Raw genomic sequence first — 19069 nt, forward strand, 5'->3', positions numbered from 1 at the left:
ATGTAGGCAGTGCATGGCGTGAATATTTAATGATCATTTTGAAGATTTGCCATGGAAAAAAGGGGTGCGAGGGCCTGTTCATCGATGTTCGCATTTTTATAGCTACATTTTGTACATTTTAGAAAGTTGATTACATCTCGGGTGGGTATTTGTTCTCACCTGAGTTCCCCCCAACAGGAACCTAAGGCGAGGCCAGTGCATTATCAGATCATTCTACCCTATAGCTTCCATTATCCTGTGAGAAGCATTTAAAGGGAGAAATCTGCTCTCTAGGCAAGGTCTTCCTAAGCATGCATGTTGCATTCTTGCCAAATTCCCTTTTACGAGCACAGCGCTTTACAGCAAGTCAATATTGGAGTGCATTAGCTGATGTAGATGGGACTGAGGAGCTCACGTTAAATGGCGTCCATAAAGATATTTGGCTTTGCTTATTTATATGACTTAAAGGAAGACATGCATTTTTCTTCACAATTTTAAAACATTTTCCTCCTTTTAGTTCCTCTCACTAGCACATTGAATACATATGTAAGTCCACCAACTACTTCTTGTGATGCAAAATCAGGTAAACTATAGTGGAGACATAATTTATGCATATTTCTCACAATTTAGGCACAAAGTATCACTTAACAAATCATATTTCCTTAAATTAGCCTGCTTTAGGGGCCAGTGACTGCATGCCCCGCCCCTTATAAGATACTTATAGCTGCTAGCTAGCTTTTTTTTTTTTTCTGACCCTATAAAGTTAATTCAAAGATTTGTTTCTAAATACATTACCGGAATAGATATTGAAGATAATTGCTGAAATTGTGAAAAGATATGGTACTCAATTGTGGCGCTACAGCGTTAAACTGTTTTTCACCATATCACTTGTACTGACTTAATGGGGCGTGTCTAAAACGGGTCCGCACGACGCACTTTGAAGTCCGGCAAAAGTCGCCCCTTCCCCCCCTGTGTAAGAACTTAAGCACCTTTGTTTGCATCATCGATTATCTGGCACAATTGCAACGTGCCCTTAGCTAGCTATGCCTACACCCTGAAAATTAGCCTCTTTGGATCGTCCCCTGGCGTGGCCGCTTTAAAGCGCCCCGTTTTTTTTACCGTGAGTGTGCGCACATCAGAGAGAGAAGGCAGTAGAGCAAGGGTGGAAAAAAAAAAAGAAGTCCGACTTGACAGCCAGCGTGTGAACCAGGGCTTTAGGCTGACTCTCTAACCAGTCGGCCATCGTGCCGCCATTTTATATACATATACTTGAGGATTGTTTTAATCATTCAAATTTGGCGCGGTTGTTGACAACACTCATCTCAAAAGTGTCAAATTCAAAAGACATTTTTCATTTTCCAGAGACAAATAAAAGAAACCGTTTTGCAAATACTTGTTCACAGCACTTTAATTGCACACTTAATGGGCTGCGCTCCAGAGCCCTAACTGTTTGTATTCAAGCAATTTAAAAATGAAATTTTCCCTACTCTATCCCCTTAAATTGTTGCAACAGTCTTTATCCAGAGCATCTGACACAGCATGCCCGCAGATGAGGTAAACACAGCAAAGGGAAAGCAGACTGCAGCAGGAAGGGGGTGTGGCTGCAAAAGGAAGGAAGGATCAAGGAGAGGAGGAGGAGGAGGAGCCCATGAAGCCAGTTGGTCTGTGCTCGAGAAATCTTTCTCCGTGGACTCTTCCAGTGCTTAAATGCTCCCCGGACCTTCTGAGCATCTGGATCCAGACATCCAAGAGCGTGTCATCCCGGATTCCCTGGACGGGCTCTCAGGCTGCCCACAATGCATCGACCCCACCCCACCCCATCACCCCCCTGGATTTGAGGCCGTTAGTGGGGGAGATGCTTGAAGTTGACCTCATCTGGACGCCTGACTCATCTCCAGGGAGACCTGCACTTGGTAAATGAAACTATTCTTAGTATACCAATAACACAGGCTGCCTTTTTGTGTCATATGTATAGATTTTTTGGGGGGGGGGTGCTAAGATGATGTCACGCATATATAGCATCTGGTTCTGATTTACCATCTGTAGCAATGACTTTGATTAGCATTCTGCGAGCAGACACCCTGATTACTTGTGTGATATTTTTTAACCCTCCTGTTTATGTTCCTGGGTCAATTTGACCCAGGCCATGCATAATTACAAGATGTTTTTGTTTGTTTTTTAGCTAGCTTGGAGTGAGGATCCTACGATTAACCCTACTGTTACATTTGTTTCTCAGTAACAGCAATCATTTTAGTGGGTCAATTTGACCCGAGGCATGTCTCATGATCCAGTTTCTCATTAACTCCACTTTTAACTAAACAATGTTTAGTGCATTACTTTTCAACTGATGATTGTTGATTAAATGTCTTGTTCTAGTCGTTTTTCAGGAAAAACGGCAATAATACTAATGGGTTATTTTGACCCAAAACATGATCCAAAAATGGAAAAAATCCTGTTTAACTTCCATTGCTAACCATTCTCCATCACAATTTAGTGCATTATCTCCTAGAGGAATTTTGATTGACCTTTATGTTGTTTCTCACAGCAATGTTAAAAGGATAATTTTGACCCATGGCATGTTTTGCGATCCAAGTGTCTTGTCTTTCATTTTAAAAATGATCAATGTCATGGTCATGTGACCCACTCTATGATTAATCATCAAATAATAATATAACAACAAAATGTTAACTGTTTTTAGAAAACAAAAAATGAAGTTCTTAACTTTTTTTTTTTTTTTTATAACAAACTGGTCGATTTGACCTGCTACATAACAAAACAGAAGGGTGAAGCAAATCAAAAGTGTCAATTCAGTTTTTGTGTGTGTGTTTTAATTTGACCCGCAACATAACACGAAGGTTACATATAAAAGCAAAAATGTCACCAGACTGGGGCAATACTGTAAGAGAAACAGAGGATGTTTCTGTTCATGGCTGAGTAGTTAATTCCCTAATTCCTTCTGGCCAGACATCTTGGTGACTGCGCGTGTGGGCAGTGAACTTCCCCGAGGGCTTCGGCTTAGCAGTGACTCATCTCACCTCGGGAGAGCCATGATCCAAAACACACTCCAATGGCCCTAAAAAATAAAAGCGCACATTGATGACCTTATTTATAGCTCGAGGAGGGTGTGTGGGACTTGTGACTGCTGGACTCACTGGAAATCTTCAGCATGACAACAAACATGCCAAAGCTGTGTTCATGTTAGTGAATGATTAATGTTAAAACTCTTAGCCCTTAACTGTTCTGTTATGTTGCACTTCAAATTGAACCATTTCTAGTTTTTTTTTTTTTGGTTTGGAGTGAAGTCTCATCAATGTATATAATGAACATTTCATATTTTTGCAGATTTACAATGATATAAACAATGTTCTGAGGGAATTTTATTTGTTTCTGCCACATTTTGATAAAGTGGTTATTAATGGAGTTAATAATGAGATATAAATAATGGATTTGGGAGTGTCTGACACTTTTGGATAATTAAACATGGTCAGGGTCATATTGACCCAGGGACATTAGATCACAGGTGATTGTTCCTGACAAACAAACGTAACAGGATGGTTATTTAATGAATGACTTACTTAACAAACACTATTGATTATTTATCTTATTTGATGACTTCAAAATCAAAAACAGTAGCTAGATGAATCAGAATTGGTTAGTAATGGCGTTAATAATGAGATATAAACTCTGGGCTCTATTTTCGTGAGTGGCGTAAATTCAGCACAGCGAGCAGCGCAAGTCTGAGCGCAGGCGGGTTAAACCTGTCCCTTTGTAATTTCACAGACGCTCGTAGCTGGCATATTTGAAAAAAGTGAACAGAGCTGACTTAATTCGCCACCAATCAAAGCGGCTCCTCTCATTCCCTTTAAATGAGGCGCAATGACAGTCTCACTTGGAGACGTCTCTGTGCGGAAGAGTGATCCACTCGTGACTGGAGCCTTGTCACTACTCTTGGCTGGTGTGGCAAAAGACAACGTGATTAAATGCATGTATGAGCTGGTGACAACAGAGAGTGACTTAAATACCTGTATGTGCGCAGACCTCATGTAGCTATCCCTATGATAATGACTGGATGATCAAATTCTCCGAAATCGCAGTAGACCAGCTGCACCAAAAGTTAGATGTAGTATGAGCAGGCTAAAGACAGACTTTCTGATACTAAGTTCTCACTTGACCAGGCATGTCTCCAAGGGCACACGCCCCCACTGTGCCAATACGCCCAGCCTGGCGCATACTGCTCTAGCAAATGCGCAGTGAGCCTTGCGCTTGTACGATAATCAAGAGACACCAGTATATAGCACGGTGGGCGACTGATTAGCACATCTGCCTCACAGTTCTGAGGACCCGGGTTCAAATTCAGCCTCGCCTGTGTGGAGTTTGCATGTTCTCCCCGTGCCTGCGTGGGTTTTCTCCGGGTACTCCTGTTTCCTCCTGCCGACCGGTTCAGGGTGTACCCTGCCTCTCGTGACCCGCAGGGGCATTATTGTTGTTCCTGAGAACGACACAGTAAGGGTTAATCAATTCATCAACCTGCATATTGATTATTTATCCAAATTGAATACTCTATCATGGCTTAGATGGTCCTCAAATCTAAAGAAAAGTAGCTGGTTGCATAATACAATTGTGAATAAGGAAAAATAAACATTGTGCATTTTTGGCATTCGTGACACATTTGAGCTCGAGTTATACTTATGTTTATTAAAAATTCCTGTTCAGAGTAAACACTGAATTGAAACTTTAAAATTTAACCTTTTTGTTGAATGATTAAACATGCCTGGCCAAACTGACCCAGGGACAGTATTGTTTTTGAGAGTTAAACAGAGGTTTGGGATAAATCTGTGTTGTTTCAGGACGCAGTTGAGAGGATAGGATATCTTGAGGGGTGCAGACTCAGGATCAGGAGAAAAACATTGTCCTTCCGAAGCGTATCGTCCACCTCGCAGTGAACAGCACAGATAGGGAGAAGTTATTTACTTTCATTGATAAGCACCATGTACTGTTATGCTTTATTCTACCCTCCTGTTACATTCGTTTCTCAGAAACAGCAATAATGTTACTCGGTCAATTTGACCCTGAACATGTTTCATAATCCTAGAATGAGAAATGAACCAAAAAAAAAATCCAAATCCAAATAAACATTGTTTACGTCTCTTTAAAAAAAACTAAAACTCATTTACCAACCCTGTCAAGCAATATTTTGCACATTTTCATTGTATGTGTTTGAGTACATTTATCAAAGCAAGCAAAAGATGTGTCATAACAAAAAACTTCTTGAATATGTTTTTATTAAATTACTTTAAAATGGGTCAATTTGACCCATAATATAACGGGACTGTATTGGATGGATATCTCCTATTATCTCCATTTATCAGGTTATGAGTAAGGTATAATGTTCCTGAACCATTTTCAATTTTCTAAAAGTGTCAGAAATGTAAACATAATCTCTTTATTAACTCTGTTACTAACAATTTAATCATGCACCTGGAGAATTTCGTTTTAAGATTTTTTGGTGTCTTAATCGGGGATCAAATTGGGATCATTGATCAGTAATGTGGGTTAATAAATTGATTAATCCCTCCTGTTCATTTCCACCGTGGACAGGATATGACAAATGTGAAGTCTGTCAGGACTAAAGCCCCAAATGTCATGAGAAAAATTTAACCCAATAGAATGATGGATTATGACTTTAAAAGTTAAAAATATAAATATGACAGTTGGAATAATACTTTTGGCAAAATATAATTATCCAAAGTTTATTACTCTGGTTACTCTCCAGGGAAACAATGTGGACAAAAAGACATTTCAAGCATATCCAGCACAGAAATTGATATCATGTCACCATGCTTGGGTTATGAAGCGGTATGCTTTGGATGATCAGTTTCCATGATAAGATTTTGTAATTATTTTCTATTTTTTCTGACACAGCTTTTCTGTTCTTCTCAAAGAACAAAGGGGAAAAAAAAGTAAATTATTCACCAGTAGAACAGGAAAAGTTGACTTTGTAAAATTTCTTGAGCCGGCACGGTGGACGACTGGTTAGCACAGCTACCTCACAGTTCTGGGGGCTGGGGTTCAAATCCCGGTCCCCACCTGTGTGGAGTTTGCATGACCTTAAGTAATTTATTCCAAATTTCATTACTATTTTCTTTTTTTGTCTAAAGCCAAGTTTTCATAGTGCAATATCTTGAGATTTCTATGTGTTGTTAAAAAAAATAACAAAATAAAATGCTTGGAGCAAGTGAAATGCTCTTACAGAAAAACTGCCCAATAAGAAGAACCATCTTAGCTGACAAAGACCAAGCATTTCCTTGCTTTAAGATATTTAATCTTGGTTCGATTTACAGTGTGGGGACTGTAGTTTGATTATTTCTATTAAAACAGAAGAAGATATATTGAGATATATATACACCAAGATAAGAAAAGTCACTGAATAGCTGCAATGTCTTCAAACAACTGGAATCCATCCACTAACATCTGCTTCATTTTAGCAGCAACCTTTCCATTGGCATGATTGAGGCCTAACAAAATGGACTCTCAAGGTTCACGTGAGTACATGATTAATATTACTCCTAATATTATTCCTTTATGATCGCGCAGTTATACTGTATACTGTATGAGTCTCCAGGTCTTCAGGATGACCCCGATGTCAGGGTGTTGATGACAGGGTCTACTTTGAGGAAGGTCAAGTCCCGTATGTGGAAGAAGCCAAGGCATTTCCGACTCCTGGAGGACGGTCTGAGTATCTGGTACAAGTCCAGATGGCTGGGAAAAGGCCACTCCACTTGTAAGTTCCCACTGGAATTCCTCCAAATGAGCCCCAATAAAAAGCAACACTGAATTAATTGCAAGGCTAGACCATCTGGATAGAGGATGAGCAGGAACCCCCAAAACAAACTCAGTAGTGCTCCCTGGAAAGTGTTCCCCCACCCAACACACATACACATTCCCCACCGATGAACACAAAGTTTTGTTCAGGCGTCATTCACCAGACGCATGAAAAAGTCTCAAGGACCCGTTCCCGGAATCAGACACGAAATGTGCCCTTTTGTTTGACCAGGCATTTCGAGCAAATTCCAAGGCTTGCACTTAAATGAGCCCCAGTCGGAACCAGGTAAAGTTTGATGACCATTTTGAGAACTCGCCATGAAAAAGGGGGTGCAAGAGTTCTAGTTAAATATACTGTACACCAAGACCGGCTTTGACTTTAAGAACACTTATAATTTGTTTCTCGTGTCAGTTTAATAGTCAATGTATTGAACTTTCTCCACAATTGGATTTCTTTTCAGTCTCAGTGAGTGAGGTGGAGGCGGTGCGCGAGGGCCACCACTCCGAGGTCTTGCAGAGCATCACGGACGAGTTCTCGGCTGACCTCTGTTTCACCTTGGTATTTCACGGTCGCCAAGGCAACCTGGACCTCGTGGCCGAGTCCCCAGAGGAGGCCCGAGCCTGGATCCGGGGATTGCGCAAGCTCATTCACAGGGCTAGAACCATGGATGAGAAGCAAAGACTGGATCAGTATCCGAAATATTGTTGCATATACAGTCCATCTATTTTCTTTAGCGATTGTCCACATTTGAGTCACAGGTGAGCTGGTGCCTATGCCATGTGATTTTGAAAAAGAGTCGGCGTGCACCCAGGATTAGTCACCAATGAAGCGTAGGTAGCTGATGAAACATTGTTTTACATGTGAAAAGAAAGAAGCTCAGTGGAAGGCAATCATGCGGCCCTTTTCCACCAACCAGTCCAGGAACATTGAGTTCCTGGTAGCAGGAGTTCCGGAGACAACGAGCTTTCCAGCGAGCACTGAGTTTCACCAGCCAGCTCCTGCTTTACAAACGCTCGGCTTAGTGGAAAAACGTAAAAATCTGTGATTCGCAGTTTTGCATTTCAATTTCAATTTCCGAGGCACAAAATGCCAATTTTGACTCCCAAATTACAATGCGAATCCACTTATTTCAAGCCTTGCCGTCACACTGCATATGTCCAGTAATGGCGGCTCTGTGAATGTGAAAAGTAAACAAAGTCTGTGTCAACCAATCAGTGCTCATCAGTACAGTCTGCCTCCTCAAGAGTTCCTGGTAGGTTTAAGAAGAACCTGGGGGACAGAAGGAACTAAATAATCCTCGGGGAACCTTCTGTACCCTGGTAGTTTTTTATGGTAAAAACACAGGGAACTCAAACTACCAGAGTAGATAGGGAAGTTACTGAAAAGGTTCTTGTGGTGGAAAAGGGGCTGGCGGCGTTAGCTTGAATAGTGGCCACGCGAGACCCCTCAGGAATCTCATCTAATTGTAATTGCAATCCAAGTTTCCCTGAGCATCCTCTCAGGTGGGTCCAAGACTGGTTTCACAAGGCCGACAAAAACAACGACGGGAAGATGAACTTCAAAGAAGTTCGGAAGCTGTTGAAGATGATGAATGTGGACATGAATGAGGAACATGCTCTCCATCTCTTCACGGTATGATTTTGATTGTAGAACATGTTAACAACTAAAGTATAAGCTCTTCTGTTTGGTCTCCAGATGGCTGACCGATCACAGAGCGGCTCTCTGGAGCTCGAGCAGTTTGTCCTCTTCTACAAGATGTTAACCCAGAGGGATGAAGTGTGGCGGGTATTCCAGGACTACTCCGGAGACGGCGAGACGTTAATGCTGGAGGAGCTGGAGAACTTCCTGAACGTAGAGCAGCAGGAGGGAGAAGGCAGCGCTCAACATGCCAGACAGCTGATGGAGCACTATGACCCATCGGGATCAGGTCAGCGATATCACCTAAGGCCTGCTGCACACCGAGCGACGCGCCCCAACTCGACTGAACTGTCACAGTATGTGTGGCAACGATTTCCATGAGTGGCCGTGATGGTCGGGTCCAATCGGGTTCGACCGCATCACGCAGTGTGCGGCAAGCCTTGAAGCTCCAAAAGATCGAAGAATTTGCAGACTGATTTGACTGAAAAATAATATGGGAGTCTCGCAAGAAAGCTTTTACATTTGGGAGGCAAAATTACGTTTTCAAAACAGGAAATTCAAAGACAATTTATGTGAATGTGTATGGAATACTTGGAATTTTCAAACTCAAATGCAAATTAACTGCAAGTTTGAAAAATTTGGCAGTGAAACGCCATCAAACTCAAGCAGCCATGTTTTATCGTTTAGTTGGTTTGGGTTTGGCATCACATAAAGCATTTTAGCGGACTTAAATATGTATTCATTTCGCCAACAAGGAGAGCTCTGGCTGTGGGCCAAAACAAGCAATTTCGCACTTTCCATTTGTCTAGGATAGATGCTTCAGATTGGGGCTAATTTAGAGAAATTCCCTCGTATGAATTTGTCAAAGTACTAGCCCTGGATTTCGCCTAAAATCGCCAACGTTCTATGTGGTCACCTTCCTCAGAGTGATAGCCATAAACAGACCATATTCCAGTTGTCATATTTCATGCTCTAGATTCAATGGTAAATGGAGAGCACTAACTGTATAGGGCTTTATCTTCTCCAGGGGTCGGGAACTGAGTTAGGAAAAAAGAAAAGAATTCTGACAATTATGGGCCAAAATTACATTTTCATCAGGCAAACCATGCTTTTCCGACAACCCCCCCCCCCCCAAAAGAAAACACCTTTTTCTCATTTATACTATAATATCATGTACAAAAATTTAATTTATCTAATTTATTAATTTAAAATAAAATAATTTGCTACAGGCTGTTATTAATTCTCATTCTTGGGAGGTGTAATTCGTACAGGGTCCCTAACACCTAACACAGACGGTATGCAAGATATAGTAGAATCAAACACGGTTGTTGCTGTTATTGCATATACATTTGTAGTGACAACAAATCCAGCCACGACTGTTTTTTTTACTGAGCGTTTCCGAAATTGTCCTCCAGTGAAAAATGTAGTTAGGAGGCCGAGTACGAGGGTGTAAGAACTGAATGTTCGGCGAATATCAAACGTCCAGCTAACTTTCTCTCGCTTATTCCTGACCACGCCGAGAACAAACTAATTGTTAGATTTACATCAAACGTCACAGAAAACAAGAATAAAAATAGTTCATCAAATCAATACATCTGCCAATGGTTTTGACATCCTATGAATGTGTGATTTTGGACACCGAAATCGCCCCTATTAGTCTGTTCTATCGAGGTTCTACTGTATATTGAAAATAAATCGTAACTTGCTCATTTCCCACTTTGTCAACATTAAAGCATGTGCTATTAATGCAGAACATTTGTAAATGAATCCCCATAAATGTTTTTCTCAAAGAAAGATTATTCCCAGTTCCCTTGTTGTGATTGTACATCATTGTGTGCAAGTATCCATCCATCCATCCATTTTCTACCGCTTATCCGAGGTCGGTCGTGGGAGCTTGAGCCGTCACCTTATCGTGGTGGAGGGGTTTGTGTGTCCCAATGATCCTAGGAGCTAAGTTGTCTGGAGCTTTATGCCCCTGGCAGGGTCACCCATGACAAACAGGTCGTAGGTGAGGGACCAGACAAAGCACGGCTCAAAGACCCCTTATGATGGCGACAAAAAACGATGGACTCGGTTTTCCCTTGGCCGGACGCGGGTCACTGGGGCCCCCCTCTGGAGCCAGGCCTGTATACACCCAAAATTAATATAAGCTAAGTTATTCACTTAGATGGCTTCTTATGTTGCCATAGTTGTCACACTCTTTTTTTTTTTTTTCCTTTCTTTAATTTTTTTTTATGGCTATCGAGTTGCTCTCCTTTGAAATGGTTAATTTCTCAACTTTGATCTTATGTTTGTGTTCACATCTGTCTTTGTGCAGCCAAGAAGCAAGGCACCATGTCCCTAGACAGCTTCCAGATCTACCTGTGCTCTCCAGAGGGCTCCATATTCAAACCTGACTGTCTGGGTCTCTACCAGGACATGAGCCAGCCGCTGAGCCACTACTTCATCTCCTCCTCACACAACACCTACCTGATGGAGGACCAGCTGCGAGGCCAGAGCAGCCTGGAGGCCTACATCCAGTGAGACCTGCTGGTCATATTACACACAAACAATGATGTGGTGCCTTGACTTAATTTAATTTGTTGCATGACCATGCTTGTAAATTCAAAACCATTGTATCTCAAATCATCTTTCCCCATTGAAATGAACAACATTGATGCTAGTTTCTTTAACCCAAGATGTTTCGTATTGTGTGTTAATATATACTGTAGCAAACGGAATTTTGGAAAACCGCTAATGTGTTTTTTTTTGTTAAATACGCAATGTAATTCTGTTTTATGTTTAGTTTTAACCTCAACAGCTTAAAGCGAGGACTTGACCTTCTTTTTGAAGAATTGTTCACTATCTGCCAAACTGCTGCTTGTTGTGAAGTTCGCTGTCACCAAAGCTACCACTCATATCTAAAAAAACTTGTAAATCGGGTCACTCTTAATTTGAGGTACCACTCTATTATCTTGCTTGGACTAAACAGCCAGTTAGGGTCAAAGTAAAACTAACACATTTAGGAAAACCAATCTTAGTTTTTGCTATGGAAAAAAAAAAAAAACAACCACAAAAAAAACCAAAAAACAATACAAGGCCAATTAAAGTATGTTACGGTTAGATTTTTTCTACAACCCCAATACCAATGAAGTTGGGACGTTGTGTTAAACATAAATAAAAACAGAATACAATGATTTGCAAATCATGTGCAACCTATACTTAATTGAATACACTACAAAGACAAGATATTTCATGTTCAAACTGATCAACTTTATTGTTTTTAGCAAATAATCTTTAACTTAGAATTTTATGTCGAAAAAGACTGAGAAAGTTGAGGAATGCTCATCAAACACCTGTTTGGAATGTCCCACAGGTGAACAGACGAATTGGGAATAGGTGGATGCCATGATTGGGTATAGAAGGAGCTTCCCTGAATTGCTCAGTCATTCACAAGCAAAGATGGGGTGAGGTTCACCTCTTTGTGAACAAGTGCGTGAGAAAATAGTCGAACAGTTTAAGGACAATGTTCCTCAAACAACAATCGCAAGGAATTTAGGGATTTCATCATCTACGGTCCATAATATCATCAAAAGGTTCAGAGAATCTGGAGAAATCACTGCATGTAAGTGGCAAGGCCGAATACCAACATTGAATGCCCGTGACCTTCGATCCCTAGGATATCACCACATGGGCTCAGGAACACTTCAGAAAACCAATGTCAGTAAATACAGTTAGGCAGTACATCCGTAACTGCAATTTTAAACTTTACTATGCAAAGCAAAAGCCATTTATCAACAACACCCAGAAACGCCGCCGGCTTCTCTGGGCCCGAGCCCATCTAAGATGGACTGATGCAAAGTGGAAAAGTGTTCTGTGGTCCCACGAGTCCGACATTTCAAATTGTTTTTGGAAATTGTGGCCGTCGTGTCCTCCGGGCCAAAGAGGAAAGCAACCATCCGGACTGTTATGGACGCAAAGTTCAAAAGCCAGCATCTGTGATGGTATGGGGCTGTGTTAGTGTCAATGGCATGGGTAACTTACACATCTGTGAAGGCACCATTAATGCTGAAAGGTACATACAGGTTTTGGAGAAACATATGCTGCCATCCAAGCAACATCTTTTTCATGGACGCCCCTGCTTATTTCAGGAAGACAATGCCAAACCACATTCTGCACGTGTTACAACAGCGTGGCTTCGTAGTAAAAGAGTGCGGGTACTAGACTGGCCTGCCCGCAGTCCAGACCTGTCTCCCATTGAAAATGTGTGGCGCATTAGGATAGTTGCTTCTGACTGGAGCTCATTTGGGGAATTCTCTAGTAGGAGTTTGCCAAGGTACAAGTGGAATTGTCCAAAATGACTGTGCTCCAGACCAAATTGTCCAACTTACAGTTAAATTTTAGCCATGGGTCCTTGAGACTTTTTTGTGCATCCCGTTATGATCGACATGGTCATCCTATTTGCGTGTCAATCAGTGAAACAGGTGCTAGGGGCAAAAAAAGGGATGATTTATGATATATATTTTTTCTATATCTTTCCAGTTTCAATTCTAGTACTAAATACTACTGCTCATGCGTACATATAAATCAATACTTTTTTCCCCCCAAATATTTGTGCAACACAGGGCCCTTAAGAGAGGCTGTCGCTGCGTGGAGGTGGATTGCTGGGATGGCAGTGACGGGGAGCCGGTGGTGTATCACGGCCACACATTCACCTCCAAGATCCTCTTCAAGGACATCATTGCAACACTGAAAGAATATGCCTTCACGGTGGGAAACACTAACCTCATATAAAATTAAAAAACAACAACAATATGACAGTATATGATGTTCAGTTTTGACTTTTCTTGATAGACATCCGACTTCCCGGTCATCTTGTCCCTTGAGAATCATTGCAGTGTGGAGCAGCAGACAGTCATGGCTCATCACCTGAACAAGATTTTGGGTGACACATTGCTAAGGAACATTTTAGACGGGCACACTACCCCTCAGTGTCTCCCTTCTCCACAGGTAAGTTCAAACACTGCAATTCAAAATAGTCAGTCAGGAACGCCCCCTGGAAAGTTAGAAAAGCTTAGCCCTGAACACCAGTTTCACCCATCCCTGAATGTGTTTATTGGCAGTAAATCTATAGTAAAACTTCATACATTGTAGGTCTCATAAGCCTGATCAGAGATGACTTTCCATCAGCACTTAGCAAATCAGTATTAAAGAAAAAGCATGACGTCAAAATGCATTTTAGCATCTGCGGGAGAAAGTAAAGTGCAAGAGGTGCCCTCAAGAGAATACTCAAATCTATTCACATTTCAGATGCCCTGCACTACTGACACTGTCTTGTTGACATGTGAAGGAGCTCAAAGGAAAGGTTTTGCTGAAAGCCAAGAAAATTGGCGATGCAGAGGGGTCCCTGGACAGAATGCTTACAGATGACATTAGCGACGACGACGGGCTGACCAACGGTGAAGCTGTAGAAGAAGAGGTACATATTGAGCGTTTGAACCACAAGGTACAACTGTGTCCATAAACCATACAGATTGATTGCCAAGGTATGAAAAACATGCATAGGTGTGAATGTGAGTGCAAATTGTTGTTTGTTTATATGTGCCCTGCGATTAGGGCAGATTGGTGACCAGTTCAGGGTGTACCCCACATCTCACTCAGAGTATGCTGGCATAGGCTCCAGCACACCCCGCGACCCTAGTGAGGATGAGTGTTACGGAGAATTGATGGATGAATTTATTTTTCAGGATAATGTAAGATGAATTTGAAATTATATTCAAGTGTTTTGGGATCATAGTTTGTGTTATACGTACAGTTTAAACTATTAATATAGGAAATGATAAACCTCTTTTTGGAGGGGGGGGTTACCCTTTTCGGTCTTTGTAACAGAACAATAACATGTTCAGATCACAACTGCAAACAAAATTAAACTGACACTCATGGCTTTCTAAATGTTGACGATATTGCAAATGGTTTGACTTTTATCATTTCACCCAGTTCTATTTGCCAGATTAGGCCATTGTCAGGACGTTTTTTGACGAACAAACTTTGCTAAATGTACCGTTTCCTTTTCTGGCTCCAAACCCAAGTCCAAACTCTCACGGGAGCTATCCGATCTGGTGGTTTACTGCAAGAGCGTCCACTTCCGTGGTTTTAAAGGCACCCCTTTACACACCAAATGCAACGAGATGTCCTCATTTTCCGAGTCCAAGGCCAAGAGGCTCGCGAAGGAAGCAGGTAACAAAAGATCATGAATGACGTGAATTTGGAGTTGATTCCTTGTATAGATGAACAACATCTGTCATACTTTTCGACAGGAGCAGACTTTGTGCGGCATAATGTAAAACAGCTAAGCAGGATTTACCCTAGTGGTCTTAGGACTGACTCCTCAAACTATAACCCCCAGGAATTGTGGAATGTGGGATGCCAGATAGGTGAGGGGAAGCACTTCAGTTCCAGCTGTGCTCATCGAATCCAGATGACCAACTCTTGAATGACATGTTTCACTCTTTCCACCAAGTGGCTCTGAACTTCCAGACAGCGGGTCTGGAGATGGACCTGAACGACGGGCTCTTCGGACAGAACGGACGCTGCGGTTACGTGCTCAAACCGAGCTTCATGAGAGACAAACACACAACATTCAACCTGGAGGAACCCCAAGAGCAGCCGGGCTACAAACCTCTGCGCTTATCCATCCAGGTGAACACATCTTCTCAAACAACTAATAATAAAAAAAGTCCTGACCACCGACTCACTCTAAAGTCAAGGGGTCCGTTTACCACTGATTATCGTACCTCCAACAGGGACGACGAGTATGAAAAAACTGCTTGGCCATACAGTAAATAGAGTAAATGTGCCTTGTGACCACGCATTCTTACGAAATAGGTGCGTCTACTCCTTTATACTAAGCAATGTTTTTGGCCATTCTTTGATAGACGCACTCCTGACACATGCGTAACAGAGTCAACTTTATCTCAACACACAATGAATGCGTGGTACACACGTACCGGTTTTTAACATCTTAACCAATTTCATCAATTGATAGGATAGGACTGTCAGGATAGTCTTTTAGTAATATCCAATGATCAAATCTTTGTTGACTTTGATTGCAAGGGAGGGAAAAAGCTCAAATTTGGCCTGATTGTTGTTTTTGTTTTGTTGTTCTTGTTTTTTTAAATAAACAAATTATTCCAGTTCCTTGCTTAAGCAGTGTTTCCCACAGGACCGGAATCACCCTCCGGCTGGGCCGGTCAGGCGTGTCGGGGGAGAGGATCTCTTTTTGCACATCGATGTTAACGACCCCCCCCCCAAAAAAATTATTGAGTTTAAATAAACACCAAATAACATAGGAAATTCAATAATAATTACATAGGCTAAATTATAAAAATACAAATAAAATAATGTCAACTGTAATATCATACACCAAATAAATTTCAATAAAACTATAATGGCTTCTATAAGAAATAATAAAAAAATCGAAATCAAAAAACGTAACTTTAAATTTTCTTGCAGGGATTGTACTCTTCACTGGAGCATTAAAATGAATTGTAGTTATCCATCCATCCATCCATTTTCTGAGCCTACTTTCCTCAGACTAGGGTCGCGGGCGTGCTGGAGCCTATCCCAGCTGTCATCGGGCAGGAGGCGGGGTACACCCTGAATTGGTTGCTAGCCAATCACAGGGCACATACAAACAAACAACCATTCGCACTCACATTCACACCTACAGGCAATGTAGAGTTGCCAATTAACCTGCATGCATGTTTTTGGTACGTGGGAGGAAACCGGAGTGCCCGGAGAAAACCCATGCGGGCACGGGCATAACATGCAAACTCCACACAGGCGGGGCCGGGGATTGAACCCCGGTCCTCAGAACTGTGAGGCAGACGTTCTAACCAGTCGTTCACCGTGCCGCCTGAATTGTAGTTGTACCAATACAAATTTATTTGAGTTCTTATTGACTTTGTCTTTCCTATCAGGTGATAAGTGGGCAGCAGCTACCAAAGGTGAACCAGAAAGAAGGCTCCATTGTAGACCCCTTGGTCAGGGTGGAGGTATACGGCGTACCGCAGGACCAGACCAAGGAGGAGACCAGTCACATACACAACAACGGTATAAAACGGTTGTGTGAATGGATGGTGTCGATTTTATTCTGGCCATAAAAAGAACAATAAAAACTTTCCCTGCAGGATTTAACCCTGTGTGGAATCAGACTTTGAATTTTGTCATTCACACTCCCCATCTGGCTATGGTTCGCTTTGTGGTGGAAGATTACGACAAGACATCCAAAAATGACTTCATCGGACAGTACACATTGCCGTTTATGTGCATCCAAACAGGTGAGCAGTAAGTGACATTTGATTTTAAAATGAAAAATTCCAGTGGGACATTTCACTTACAACTTCATTTGTGTTGCAGGATATCGTCACATTCATCTGCTCTCAAGAGACGGGACGGCCATCCCGCCAGCGTCACTGTTTGTTTTTATCAGTATCTCGAAACGCACATGAACTGCTTAACCCTCCTGTTTAATTTTGGTTCGCATTAACATCAATCCTCTTCCTGCGTCAATTTGACCCGGGGGCTTGCTTAATTACAGAAAGTGGCTGAAACAAAAACAAAAAAACCCAATAAACACTGTCCACATGTCACGATTACTGCTACTTATATTAGTAACCTTTCAAATCAACACTGCAGTTTCTTTCACAGGTGATAATTAAAGGGGCATAATTCATGTTTTTCATTGTAAACATGCCTTTTAAAACCAAATTTTTCAGTTTTTACAAACATGTGAAATAAACTATTTATTGGATGTTGATAGGTGCATCTTAATAAATTGGAATACTGTGGAAAAGTACAGTATGTAGTTTCAATTCAAAACGTGAAACTCATAGATTCATTAAACACATGGAAATGATGGCCAATTCCTACGTAATTTCTATATTAAAAGTCATTTAGATTATGTTTGTGAATTTTGCGTTTTCATTAGCTGTAAACTATAATCTTCAAAATAATAATAAACAAATTTAAATATTTAACTTAGTAGTGAATCTACTGTATAATGAGTTTCACATTAGGAATTGAACTACTGAAACAAATTATATAGTCTAATTTATTACGCCAAGTAGATGTGTAATGCAGCCTAACAGGAGATTTAAGTAAGTCTGGTTCGACATTACAATTCCAGTGTATCCATGAAGAATTAAAAAAAAAAAAAAGAAAGTATGTTTGGGATGTCAGAAGGGGCATTTTCCAAAATATTGCCCAAGGGATTTGACGTTTAATATAAACATGGACAACATTTGGAACTGGGTAATGGTTCTATCATAGGAAAATTTCCGAGTAGTATCTGTGCAATACTACAATGTTTTATATGACAATCAGTATTGGCCTTGCTTGAGTATATACAAAGGTAACAAAAAGAGTGACAAGCATCCTTATTATCCACCCTTGTTATTCCTAAACTGTAACACGCCAGCTTGAATGAGTTGGATTTATTCACTTACTCCATGTATACAAGGCTTGTTTTGTACAATTTTGGTATATGCAAATGTTATTGCATGCATAAAGAAATGAATGCCAATTCAGTTTTATGGCAATGTTCTGCTCATTTATTCACTGTAAAAAATATACATAATTTTCAATGACAATTGACTTTTTGTTTTGGTTATGTTGCGGGTCAAACTGACCTGTATTACAATTTTAAAAATGCAAAAAAATAAAAATAATGATTCTGGCCTTGTTCTTTTCTACTTTTTATTAGAATTAAAAAAAAAAAAAAAAAAAAAAGAAAACTTAACATGGTGTATTAAATATAGTAATCCACGGGCTGCCCTAAAGGGGGGCAGAAATTCAGCGGGTCACATTGAACCATGACTATTTTTGGTATACCCCAAAAAAAAAACAGTAACAGGAAGGTTAATCCAATTATGTCATCCTTATACTAAGCAAATATACTATATTCAGTATGAAGCTGTTGATTAACCCTCCAAAAATATTCATGGGACAATGTGACCTGCTAAATTTCTGCCTATTTGTCATTATATTCAGAATAGCATGTAAATTCAAAAATAGTTAAAAAATTACAGTAAATCTCCACATATTTGTGGTTCACACTTCTCAATTCACATATTCGCATTTATTCTGTTGAACCTGTTCCCAGCAGTTTGATGAAAAACTTTCTGAAACGCTCTAAAATGACAGATGGTGACAGATGGTGCCAAAGCCTTATCGAAATAAAAAAGTGGTACTGTACACTAACTGGTCCTACGAAGTATGTTAAAGTGATACATCTCAACTGAGCTTGTACCACTTTGTACGTTCATCAAGTTGAGCCTGGGTTGTTAGTGGAAGTTGCAGAGTCTTCGTGATGTACAGGTTTTTTAAAAATGTTTTTAATAAAAATATTTTTTTAATAAAAACAAAATCCAATCATCAGCGATTTATTTTTAAAGGTTATGTTGTAAGATGCGTTGGTAATTATATTAAATTGTTTTGGGATCATACTTTGTGGTACATTTATATTTACAGTTAAAACTATTACTACAGCCAATTATAAACAATTTTATGGGCAGCATCACTTACTTGCCGTTTTTCACGGTAGGGCTCGGTCCCTATACCCCGTGAATAGCTGGATTACTGTATGTCATA

General features: G+C 40.7%; 2 protein-coding genes across 8 annotated transcripts in view; one reads left to right on the forward strand and one right to left on the reverse strand.

Annotated features, from left to right (window-relative positions):
• Window positions 1-1312: 1312 nt before the first annotated feature.
• The window catches only part of znf142 (zinc finger protein 142), a 44235-nt gene continuing 26478 nt past the window's right edge, over window positions 1313-19069 (reverse strand). For 4 of the 6 annotated variants that reach the window (XR_009769605.1, XR_009769604.1, XR_009769606.1 and 1 more), the window contains 2 exons: window positions 2861-3052; window positions 1861-1883 (listed from right to left, as the gene is read on the reverse strand). Coding sequence is in view for 2 of the 6 variants with exons in the window: in XM_061692753.1 (XP_061548737.1) it covers window positions 1851-1883 (33 nt within the window). In the remaining 4 variants the exon portion in view is untranslated. The other 2 variants (XM_061692753.1, XM_061692754.1) reach the window with 2 other exon arrangements.
• On the forward strand, window positions 1582-18809 carry plcd4a (phospholipase C, delta 4a). Of its 2 annotated transcripts, none has more exons than XM_061692756.1 (16): window positions 1582-1892; window positions 6465-6521; window positions 6602-6760; window positions 7263-7491; window positions 8305-8434; window positions 8498-8729; window positions 10758-10959; window positions 13045-13189; window positions 13274-13429; window positions 13770-13898; window positions 14509-14656; window positions 14737-14853; window positions 14940-15118; window positions 16399-16531; window positions 16609-16758; window positions 16838-18809. In XM_061692756.1, the coding sequence occupies exons 2-16, from the start codon at window positions 6503-6505 to the stop codon at window positions 16927-16929; spliced, it is 2220 nt and encodes a 739-aa protein (XP_061548740.1). In that variant the 5' UTR covers window positions 1582-1892; window positions 6465-6502; the 3' UTR covers window positions 16930-18809. The 2 variants fall into 2 exon arrangements, with proteins under 2 accessions (XP_061548740.1, XP_061548742.1); XM_061692758.1 differs by having other exon boundaries at window positions 6468-6521.

The sequence above is a fragment of the Phycodurus eques genome, chromosome 12 (genome assembly GCF_024500275.1).
Source record: "Phycodurus eques isolate BA_2022a chromosome 12, UOR_Pequ_1.1, whole genome shotgun sequence".
NCBI lineage: Eukaryota > Metazoa > Chordata > Actinopteri > Syngnathiformes > Syngnathidae > Phycodurus > Phycodurus eques.